Source organism: Neopelma chrysocephalum, unplaced genomic scaffold, assembly GCF_003984885.1.
Source record: "Neopelma chrysocephalum unplaced genomic scaffold, ASM398488v2 Primary Assembly neopelma1_347, whole genome shotgun sequence".
NCBI classification, from domain to species: domain Eukaryota; kingdom Metazoa; phylum Chordata; class Aves; order Passeriformes; family Pipridae; genus Neopelma; species Neopelma chrysocephalum.
In genome coordinates this window covers 3,790,218-3,802,667 of record NW_020898011.1, presented here as the reverse complement: position 1 = coordinate 3,802,667, position 12,450 = coordinate 3,790,218, and the positions used below count along the sequence as shown (strand labels likewise).

The 12,450-nt window shown below is 39.5% G+C and overlaps 1 protein-coding gene across 1 annotated transcript in view; it reads right to left on the bottom strand.

The window, feature by feature from the left end:
• The window catches only part of EIF3A (eukaryotic translation initiation factor 3 subunit A), a 31,679-nt gene that overhangs the window by 5,073 nt on the left and 14,156 nt on the right, over positions 1–12,450 (bottom strand). Inside the window, 8 exon segments of the mRNA XM_027705654.1 lie at positions 2–324; positions 4,094–4,182; positions 5,890–6,074; positions 7,081–7,234; positions 8,218–8,340; positions 8,594–8,707; positions 10,079–10,183; positions 10,770–11,117. Coding sequence (XP_027561455.1) covers positions 2–324; positions 4,094–4,182; positions 5,890–6,074; positions 7,081–7,234; positions 8,218–8,340; positions 8,594–8,707; positions 10,079–10,183; positions 10,770–11,117 — 1,441 coding nt within the window.

Below are 12,450 nucleotides of genomic sequence, written 5' to 3'. Positions count from 1 at the left end.
GGCCTGTCGTCATCCATTCCACGCCTGGGACCCCTGTCGTCATCCGCAGCTCGCCAGCTCCCTCTGTCATCATCCAAGGCGCGCCTGGGCGGCCTGTCATCATCCAACCCTCGTCTGGGCGGCCTGTCCTCTTCCCCTTCCCGCCTAGGAGGCCTGTCCTCGTCCCCTTCTCGCCTGGGTGGCCTGTCCTCCGTTGATTCGGTGGAAGGACGTTCCTTTTCCTCTGCAGGACCACGTCGGGGCAGGTCATCCCCCCGTCGAGGCAGATCATCCCCTCGCCGGAAAGGTCTTTCGTCATCCCTTGGCTCTCCTCGACGCCAATCTCTATAAAACCAGAGAACAAGGAAAAAGTAGAAGCTGACATCCAGGAAAGCTTTACGTCAACAGTATCAACCCCCTGCAAACACATCTACACAGTGTGCAGTTCCCAAGTGCACTTGGTAATTGCCTTCACTCTTATGGGAAGGCAGTAGGTCACCACCCCTCCAGTAAAGACTGAGCAGTTTACTATCTCCTTCAAAACTACAGTTTGAAGGGGATAACTACAGTCCCCTGTTGGTTATTTGCTGCAACACTGAGCCTAATCTGACACACTGTTTGGTTTACTGTCTACAGGATTTTACATATACATTTATCCTTGGTTTTTTCACCAGAATAATTTATTTCTGGAAATTAACCTCCCTCAGCAATAAAAAGAAACAAGGAACAGTATATCAGAGAAATGTACTGGTAGGTTTTTCTTGGCAGGAGAGGAGAAGCTGCACTGGAGTTGAATCTCATGGATTTAAAAAAAAATAAAATCAAAACCAAAACACAACGAAAAAACACCCCCATGTTTAGAAATTCACTATGCTACTAGAATGTAAACAAAAGAACAGCAATGACTTGCTACAAAACAACAGATGTAGGACTCGAAGAGGTGAGAACAAAGAGGCAACAGTTTGTGACAACTCTGCCTCTCAAGAATTTTGAGCAATAGCAAGCAGTGCATCTCCTAGTTTCGGAAGAATAAGGGGGAATGCAATTACCATTGATCTGTGAGATAAAAGCCAAGGCATGGAGATTGTTAATTTCCATTTAAACTCAAATTGGATAATCTTCTCCTTTGAAAAATCTTATTATTTTGCCATAAAAGACATATAGAGTTATCAGTTTCATCAAACGAACAAGTATTTAATTCATTCAGGTATTGTTTCAGGGTTTTAGGATTTTTAAATTGCTACTGCTACTCGAATTTTTAAACTATTACTAGCAGGTGAAATTACGTCTCTGTTGTTTTTACTGGTTTTTTCTCATTTGACAACTTCAGTGTTCATTTCAGCTTTTGCCCTTCTTTCCCTTTTATAAATCAAGCCAGTCTCTCTTATACAACCCATTTTTAAATAACCTCTAAAACCCCCTCACAAAGATCTACAAGAGCTGAAGCTTTACCCAATAAAGCAGAAACCTGCTGGCAAAGTTCACACTACAGTGTCTACCACTGTTACAGGTTTGCAATTTTGTTTTGCTCAATTCAGGCAAACAGCAAACAGAGGTCAACTCCCCTTTTCTGTGTATTTTTTCTTTCTAGTATTTCTTGACTACAAGCATGTGAGTATTTGTTGATCCTCTGGGACAGCAATCTGTGGCACAGTAACTGCTGAGCTGTGCCAAGGATGCCCTGCACCTTTCAGTGAGTCTGTATCAGTTGCCATTTCATTGTTTCAACAGGTCTACTTCCTGAGGGTATTTTATGGGTTTTCTGTGAACTAGAGAAAGAACAAGAGGTACCACCACAAAATGACTTTTTCTACTAAATCAGCTGGCTTTTAGTTTAACTCCTACACAGCACTTCTATGTTAACCTTCATTCTCTTCTGTGTAAAATTTTACTACATCGTTAGTTTTGTTTTCCTCTTTTAGTTTTTATAACTAAGCTACCTTTCCTGCACAGTGGAGGAACAAATACTGGCAGTCTAATCATAACTCTGAATAAAGCTGCTCCCTGTCCAAGAGACAGACAGCCCTTGCTGGACTCTTCTGACTGTAATTTGTTTCTTCTTGCATGGAACCATGCATGGAAAAGACTGAGAGCACTGGAACATGCTGGAATTCAGCACTCTGGGGGCTGTGCTGTGGTACAGTTGTTTGCTCTGTGACTGTCAGGATGTGTGTGCCAATATGGCACATTCAACCAGGACTGTGCCATTTCCATCAGAAACTGCCTATCACACAAATTTTAGAGCTTTTCTCCTTGCATCAGCATCCATAAAGACTTTTTAAGGAATATATATCCAGTAGCTGCACTTACAGCTAGATACATGCTGCAAATTAAATCTGATGCTCTGTCATCTGTGTTACTGCCTTTATCACTTGATCCAGAAATTCATGTTGGCATTACTTTACTCAGTTAGGTTTGCAGTGCTGTCTTTGTATCCAACACATTTTCCCTTTAGGGTTACAATCCAACTGAAGGCAGACTAGGGACTACTAAAGAGTGCATCTTTCTGCTGCAATTATGTCTGAATATCATCACTTTTACTTTGATATTTCCTAAATTCAGCAAATAGAAAATAATTGAGAAACATTCATTTACTTAAAATTATGTAGAGATATGGATTTTTACTTTTATCAAGATATCCTTTCACTATTCCTCAGTATATTCATTTTAGTAAAAGGAAGGAGGAAAGTTTTACCAAACTTGCTAAATAATAATGCAAAATATTTTTAATTTTAACTCGGCAATCACTTGGCTCCCTTTCTACAGAAGTTAAATGAGAAATGACTAAGACAACCTGTATCATTCTATGTGAAAAAAATTGCATTGAGGCATATAAATAGATGCATCAAACACTTCACAGAATCACAGACTGGTCTGGGTTGGAAAGGACCCTTAAGATCATTTCATTCCAAGCCCCTGCCACGGGCAGGGACACCTCCCACTAAACCAAGTTGCTCAGAACCCCATCCCACCTGGCCTTGGACACTTCCAGGGATGGGGCAGCCACAACTTATGCAGTATGTGAGTAGTTAAAGGCTTCACCCAGGAGTTTCATCCAATTTTTACATTCTGCAGATCAAGAGAAAGTGGATCCCTGCCAGGAATGGCAACACGGCTTTTAAGGAAAGATGGAATGCTGTTGTTTATTGAGAGATCATACTTTTTCAACTCATTAAAAAAGATTACTAGAGAGAGTAGGAGTAAATTAATTTGCTTCCACTCGAGTCAGAGGAAGCACTAATGGATTTAAATTGCTGCACTGGAAATTAGGGTTAGACATTTATAAAAATCTGTCTACCTGGAAGGCTAATGAAGCCATAAAACATACTGCCAATGAGAACCAGCAGTGCTATCTCCACCAGCACAGGCTTTTAAGGACAACTAGATGTGCACCACCAGAAAAATTTTTAGCTACAGCTCATCCTGATGTGGAGCACAGAAATGGACCAATGTTAAAAATCTTATTTTCTACAACTGTATAAACAGTTTTCACTATTAGTGAACATATCCAAAACCCCCAAAATACACAGATGTAAACAAGCAAGGATTTCTTTTTTTATATAGTGCAAAGTACCTACAGAAATTTGCTCTTCTCTGTTCAATGCAGTCCTTCAGAACTTTGTTTCATTTATGGCATGTATTTTCTGCCCTGTGACTCACTCTGGGACTTGCACAGGTTAAGACTCTGAATTTTGCCTTTACTATTCTTATACATTACTGTCAGTTTTCTAGATGGAAAATCTCAAAGAGTTTCATCATCCAGGGGCCCTGCATTTGCTTGTCATCCTTCCTCATTCTGTATTTATACAACTGACACCAATGTTTGAGTGGGGGAGGAATTTTTAATTTAAAAAGGAAACCAAGTAATCACACACAGAAGGTGTCTGGTAGCTTCGCATATCTCAGCTAAATAAACCAGGAATGTTATCTGAATGCAGTTCCACGATAAAACCTCTCTCTCTTTTTGAGATCCTTATAAAGCACCTTTTTAATACAAGGTAACTTTCAGAGATGTAAAGGCATGAGATATTACTCAGTTACTGCAGTGACAACAACATGGGAGCCTACATACTTTGAGCCCAACACAACTGGTGCTTAGTAACCCCCTGGTTACCTTTCCACTGGTGCTCGACGCCATTCGGATTCTGGCTCCCCTCCTCTCCTCCAGGAGCTTTCAGACTCCCTGTCACCCCAACGAGACTCCTGTGTGTCAAAAGAAATTAGGAACATTCTCTCTGAGTACTTTAAAAATGAAGATTTTCAACATATAATTTACTTTCAGAGCATACTATGTCATTAAAAACTCACCAGTCACACTGTACTATCAGGAGGCTGAATAACTAAAGTATGGTCTTAACTGACTGACTTGATTGTTTCTGGTGCAGTTTAATCAATAATGTGGTTCCCTCTGTGCCACATTCCTCACCAGTAGGATAGGATATATGCAAATATACTAACAAGTTTATGAACAAGTGGATGAACAATAGTTACAGTCAGCCATAGCTACCACCTGGTGACTCAAAAGAGAGGTTCTAACACTTTCACTTTTCCTGGAGCTTCATCACAGTAGGAATGAATTCAAGGAATGATTTGGTTTTGTGCTTTCTAATCTGATCAGGAAACATAACTAAATACACTGAGAGCTCTCTATGACAGGGACCATTTTGTTCCCAGTATGCACAGAACAGGTGAGGTACTAGTGATTTTCACTGGGCAGGGCAATAATTAATCTGTATTTTTTTTAAATGAAGTTAAAATTACTCTCTCCATTGCTGGATAAAGACAAACCACTTAAACTATTTCTAACACAGCTGTTTATTCCTTAATTCCACACAATAAACTAATTAGGTGAACCACCTAAAATACCTGGTTTCACATAATCACACAACCTCTTCACAGTTTTCAATCCTTCTTTGAAAAATATTTTCATTTGTCAATATGGGGAAACACACAGGTTTCTCAAGATCTTGCAGATCCACTCTCTGTGGTTGTCTCCTTAAATGCTTTTGAAGTGACCCCAACCAACAACAGTGAGCAAAGAATCTCAGAACTGCAAAAGGAATTTCTGAAGTGGTACAGATATCTCTCTTGGAACCTGAGCCAGCTTTTCCATATAATCAAGTGCCCATGGCTGGGAGACCTCTTATGTGAAAAATACCCCTAATGATTATTTACTTGACAGACCATCAAAACTAGTTATACAAGCTCTGATAACTTATCTTTGTGGTGTTACTCAATGAAGTATGTATTAAAAAAAAGAGAAAGGCTATGGTGGATGAAATTTTAAACTAGTTCTCTTGAATGATAAGTTCTGAAAAAGTGGAGTGTAGAAGGCTTATGGTACTTATAGTTACATTCTTTTAAATCATTAAATGTTCATTTGCAATTATAAAAATGTTCATTTTGCTTTGTTTCCTGTTGGATTGGGATAACATTTCTTGGTTCCACACACCTCTTGTTTTATGTTATTGCATATTTCTTTTCTGTTAAAATATAAAACTATGAGTTTATGTTTAGTCTGGAATTTTCCTTCAATATCTACTTTAATGCCTGACTTTGTCGTGAGTTACTGCACTTGCTTCCAATATAGTTTTCCTTCTCTTGTGTTAAAGAAAATGTTATCCAACACTTGTTTTAGCCTTTAATTGTTTAGTTTTAAACAGCTTGGAGCTCTTAGTAGTTTCTTTATTTTACTCTAATATTAAGCTCCAGATTCCAGATCCTGATAATAATTTAACTATTATTAAATTATTATTATTAAATTATTTAACTATAATTTAACTATTGAATTAGCCACTCGCATAACCTAAAAGCCAAAAACCCTGACAATTCTGCAATGCCAACATCATCCTCCAAATAATCTAGAGAAGGGGCAGCCAGAAAGAAAACAAACCTGCAGGTATTACCCACCTTCCTTGAAAATGGGTCATCCAGGCCTCTCCTCTCCTCTTCCCGACGACGCTCCCTTTCCTCAATCTCCATTTCCCTCTGACGTTTTTTCTTCTCCAGTTCCTCCAGCTTCTTGACCCGCTCCTGGTATTCCCGCTGCTCCTGCTCGCGCTTCTCGCGCTCGATGCGCTCCTTCTCCTCGCGCTCTGCCCAGGGGGAAACACAGCCAGAGCTTACCAAGGCAAATTCCACTACTGTGCTGTATTGCAGAACAGCTACAAAATACAGTTTGACTCCTTATAAAAGAATAAATCCAAGCATTTCACATGATGAGTTTAACACACCACAGAACCTGTTCTCTGAAAGTATCTTAACTCCAAAGCAACAGGAAAAGGAGCCCTGATACATCCATTAATGAGACACCTTGAACAGCCAGCAAGGAAGAAAAAGTTCCAATATCCTTATGTTAATTCCATGTACAGACCACAAATGTGCCAGCTAAAATAGCAGTAACTGTACAAGCATTGTGGAGGATCCCTTCCTTAGGTAAGGCCAAACAAAAAAAACAGCTACCAGTGTCAAATTTGATATTCATGACTGCTTTGGTTTTTGTTTGTTTTTTAAATACCACATGATTATGAACTTTGATACATAAAATCTTCATCCTCCAAGTGACAAACAGGACAGAAATTCACCTTACAGGATGCCAATCACCTCTTCTCTTCTAAAGCCCTGAAATGGGCTATCAGACAAAGCATTTCACAAAGAAAGGTGTGCAAGTCACTTACAAGTCTGGAGCTCTTGATATGACACCAACATTCCCTTTCTTTTCTCCTTAAGATGTGCAAAGACAAGTGGCCAGAACTCAAACTAAAGGCTAAAATCAAAGACTCGATTTTTCACTAGCCTCCCTTACTTTATCACCTCCTTTATTCATGTCTGGGAGAAGGGCTGAGCAGGAAGCATTGATATGCTTTCATTTTCCCTCCCTGCTACCAGACTTTACCTTCACCTCTGTGCTGCATACACAAGTGTTCAGGAGGTGAGGTAACACGTAAAGGCTCAGTATCTAACAGCAATGAACAGTCTGCTCCACTGACTGGAAGCTGAAAAGATTTCCTCCAAACTGTGAAACAGGGACAGCAGACACTAGCTGTGTTACACAGATGGTCAAGGGTGCAAAGGATGAAATAATAATGTTCTCAGTCACACCTTTAAGCAGCTGCTCTTCTCGTAACCTTTGCTCCTCCTCCTCCTTCTCCCTGTAGTAAGTGATCCGTCTCTCCTCTTTGCGCTGTTTCTTGCGCTCCTCCAGGCGGTTCCGCCTCTCTTCTGCCAACCGCTCCTGGAACTGCTTGAGCTTATCCTGAAACACCAACACCACACCTGAGAACACCAGCACTGCCCTGGCTAAGAAAGCAACAGGACAGCAGCTGGAGAGCTAAATAAAGCTCCAGAGAAACACAAACCAGCTGCGACATTTTAACGCTGCTCCACTGAAAAACAACTACCTGTTTGCCATTTCAACCTCTTCTGCATTTCATTTTAAGAGAATATACCCCAACTTAGAAGACAATCAAATCATCATACACAATTTCAGTCCTTTATCGGCTTCTTCTGAACAGGAATTGCCTAAATAATATTCTACCTGTATCTAAAATATTTTACTCAGAATCATATGCAGTTACTAATTTATTTTAACAAAATAGCTCTTCTGCTTTTTTCTGGTAAAGTCAATTCTTACAGCAACACAGTCAAATATTCAAAGCTATAAATAGTCTCAGAAAATGTGAAATTTTAAAATGTAGAGCAAGAAACAGACGAACAGCTCTTTCCCTGACCTTGTGGCCTCATTTGTTTTTAAATTTTGCAATCACAAAATAAACATAGCTTAAACAAAAAATTACTTGAATGTCAAAATAATTTCCAGATTCAAACACACAAATTAAAAAACATAGAGAAGAATTTCCACCTGTTTCTCAGCTTCGGTGTTATTGTCACTACTGTGCCATCACCACAGTAAGTCCAAGTATTTGTGCAGATACAGCTGGCTGTCTTTATACCACTAATGATCAATTAAATAGCTGTATTGAAATGAATGATTTACCATCTTTTATTTTCCATATAAGCTATTTCAGAAATTGTCAAAAACTGTAAATGATAATGTCTAGGAATGGGTGCATGAAATTTCCTTTTTTTTTAAATAGTCAAAACAGAAAATAAACAATTCCACAGTTCTGAGCTATTTTAGATACTAATTTGTTTCTAGTTTCATGAAGAATCACTTGGTCACAGTGTTAGTTCCTGACTTTAGGGGAATGCTTTGTTACAGTGCCATATCTAATGTACCTCATAAACTGTTCTTCGGGATGCTTTGAGCCTGGCTTCAAATAAATCTCTATCCTCCAACATCCTGGAGAGTCTGCTCTTGTGCTCAAGGGCTTTCTCACGCTCCAGCTGCAGGGTGGTGATCTAAAAATAGAAAATACAGAAAGTATAACTTTACCATGCATTTGGATCCAATCTACCTCAGCCACTAGAAAGAGAAATTATCTTTTCCTCTTTCACAGCCAAGACAGAAGATATTGCTCTCCCAGCACAACCCAATTGCGAAGTCAACACTTCATTCTTTCTTCTCTTGGGTTGAGCTGGGGAAAAAAAAAAAGACACTGCAAACCCCACTATTTTTCATTCATTGCTAAAAATCTGAACAAAAAATTCTTACCCTTTCTTCTTCCTGTTGCTCCCACAGCTCCATATCATGCACTCTTTGTTCCTCATATGCAGTCTTTATTAAAGGAATTTCTTCTAAGCGCTTTGCTCTTTCAAAATAGTCAATCTAAATAAAGATAACACGCCTTTAGCATGTCATAATACAAAGCCCAAATCTGGAAGACTCCATCTTCAGCATCCCTCAAAGAAAACCCTACTATCCAGAGGCTTTTCCAATATATCTGATATATTATGGCTACATAACAACCACGCTGGACCACATCAAAGGCCCACTTAACCAAAAACCTGCCTCTAGCACCAGCAACTAAGTGCTCCCCTAGGCAAGGATGCAGGAGTAGAGACAGGCACATATACAATACTCTCTCAGCATCAGCTCCCAGCATTTCCTGTGTTGGAAGCTTTTTTATATTTTAAGCATCAGTGGATTTCTCCTCCTGTCCTTCTGAACTCGAAGCTTTTCATATACAACAATGTCCTTTGGAAAGGACTCCTGTGTGTCTGTGGCTCACAGCATGAAGATCCACCCTCTACTACAAACAGCTCTGAACATGACTCCTGCTGCTTCCTTTGATGCTTCCTACTCCACTACCCCTTGTAGTCAGTGCAAGAACAACTGCTCCCACCATCAGCTCTTACAACAGGTACACTCCTACAGACTGACACCACATCCTCTCCCAAGAAATGTTTCAGACAGAGGGGTACCATTTTACATGGACATTTCTCACACAGAAGCCAATCCACACCATGGATAATTCTTGTTGGCCTCCTGTCTAATTTCCAGTTGAACTGCATCCTTTTAGAGACAGAGACCAGAGTTGCAGACAGTGCTCCAAATGCAGAAGAACCAAGTTCTTATTGCTGGCTAAGAATGTTAAGTTTGGAGCCCATCATCTAACATTCCAAGCTAATGACTGGGGGATTTTTCTTTTCCTGCTTTCCCTACATAAAGTTTTATATCTACTGAAACAGAACCTCTTCAAGGGTATTTCCTTTTGTACCACAGCTGATAAATGTTTTTTTGGTGAAGAACTCTGCGAAAAGCTTTTTGGAAATCCAAATTAGTTACACCAATCAGATCACCCTAACTCATGTTTGTTTTGACAGCTTCAGAGAACTCCAAGAGGAAGTCCTGGCTTACAATTCTTTTACAGAAGCTGTAAAAGTCTTCCCACCTAAGACTTGGTTCACATACGGCTTAAGGGTCCTGTTTTAAATCAACTCCATTAATTAGAACAGACTTCTGTACTGAAACTGGAGGCTCAGAGGGTTTATAATACATTTATCCTTTTTTACTTTCAAACAATAATATTTCCAACATCAGTATTTTTATATATATATATATATATGTGTGTGTGTGTGTATATATATATATATATATGTGTGTGTGTGTATGTATGCACATATATATGTCAACACAGGAGTTCACATTCACTAACCTACTGTATGGACATGGGTTTGTACCCTTCCTACTTTGTACCTTTTTCTCCTGATTCTTCAGACGTTCCTGAAGTTCCTTCTTTTCTTTTTCCAGCTGTTCAACTTGTTTAGCCATAATGAAGTCAGGATCCAATTCTTCAAGATCCTACAATCAAGTAAAGTTATCAATACAAAATAAAGCAAACATTTTTTCTGTTGCAAATGTGATTTGTTTGATTACTTATTTATTTAAGCTTCTCTGCAGTTTTCCCCTTTAACTTTTAAAATAATTTGCTTCAGGAACATTCTGTTTCTTTTCCTCTCTTCTGGGCAACTTGTATTTTATTTTTAAGAAGCTCTATAAAGCATTTAATGTTGATTTTTAATTGAGACACAGTCCAGATACTACAAAATTGGATCTGGAGGTCTATTTTGTATTTCAGATACCATTTAAGCAACAGGGGAGAGGGAAACAGAACAAAACACCCAAAATGAACCTCCCCCAAACAAACAAATAAAAAGGGACAACAAAACCTAAACCAACCAACCAAGCTGGATTTTATTCCCACAGGTAAAAAAGGTGTCATCCAAACTCAGAATTCAGGTTTACTTACACTGTCTCACTTTTAAGAGAGACTGTTTTTAAGACCTGTTACAGTACAAACCCAGTAAACTCCATGAAATTCAGGCAGCCCAGCAATGTAACACCAAAAGGGTAAGAAAATAACTTAGTGCAACAAGAAGTCACTTACCTCAATATCAATATCTTTAAAGGCTTTGGCTCCCAGTTCAGTTTTCTTGATCTGCTCCAGGCGCTCCCGGACGGTTTTCTTTTTGATCTGCTCATGCTCCTGCAGGATCCGCTCCTTCTCCCTCTCCTTGGCCTCCTGGCGCAGCCTCTCCTCCTCAGCTTTCCGGACTTTCTGCAGCTCTGCCTCCCGTTGTTCCAGCTCTTCCTTCTCCCGCTGGATGTTCAGGCTCTCCAGGCGCTCTTTTCTCTCCTCTATGGTCTGACGACGCGCCAGAATGCGCTGATGCTCCTTCCTCGAGTTTTTCAAGAAGGCTGTGACTGCCAGCTGATGTTGTTCTTCCTTCTCTTGCTGAATTTAAATTAAGAAGAAGACAATGATGTATGCTGCACCTCTTTAAAAAGGCAGAAAAGAAAGCAAATGCTTCTCAAAGAAAACTCAAAGTTCATTGTATTCTCTGAACTTGCCAACTGCACGGAAACACAAGTGTGATGGCAAATCTAATCCCTCATCCAAGTGGCATCCAAGGTAGTATCAACTGACTGGAACCCTGTTGTAAGAGACAATATTCTGCAACATGGCTCAGGTGTAACAGATTCACATTTTCCACCCAAAAATATTGCACACCCAGATGTTACTGATAGTGAAATTCCCAACTGAAAGGGGCATGGGGGTCAATCCTGATTGACTCTGCATGTGTCTGCAAGCATACCACCACATGGACTGTATTTCACCAAAGCTCCTTTGTTTTTAGAGTTTTGTTATTTTCCAGACACACTAATATAAGAGGAAAATATCCTAATTGACACGAAGCACTGTCTGTGAGATGATAAAAAATGAGTCAACAATTTAGGTATAAACATCGTATATAAACCCATTGTAATGACCTTATAAAAAGGCTTCTAGATATTAGCATGTAGACTATTCTTTCAGCAGCCTTCTCAGCCCCCCAGCATTCTCCAGAGTACCCACACAGTTCCTTGTGGAGATTCATGCTGTACACATGAGGAGGTGTAATTGTGCCAGCTCCATCAAGCAGCAAAACACTGCAGCCCAATCAGCTCCCTACACTCCCCCAGTCATGCTGATCGTGAAGTGCAGTCGTGAAACGTGAGCTCCTTCAGAGGTATTTTTAGTAATCTGTCACTTCTAGGGCATTCAACAAAAACACTCAAACATCCGTGCTTTGTGGCAGATCTGCAAACATTTAAAGATAAACGCAGGTGCCAGAAACGGGAAAGTGGAAAGCTTTAGATGGATTTAACGATTTTGTGAATTATAACAAACGTGACAAATTAAAAGTTCTTAAGCACTTGAAAACACTGAAAAGTTTTGATCTGAATGATGAAGGAAAAAAGGATATCAACTTGTTCTGTAGCTTCTCTAACTGAACAGATTGATATTAACCTTGATACTGTTCCCCAATTTTACAGGCATAATGACCAGCACTTATGTCATTTATGTTATTCAGCTTCCTGTACCAACATATCAAGTGTGAGATTGTCATCTCTATCCATGAACGTACAGATAAAAGCATGTTTTTTTTCTTTCAAAATGACCACCTGACTAATACCAAGCACTAGTTATATTTTTTTAGGAGAAAACCTACATGGAAGTATTTTTTATCTTAAACACTACAAAACAGGTAATACATGTTCAAACTAAACAGGTAAGTCAGCATTAG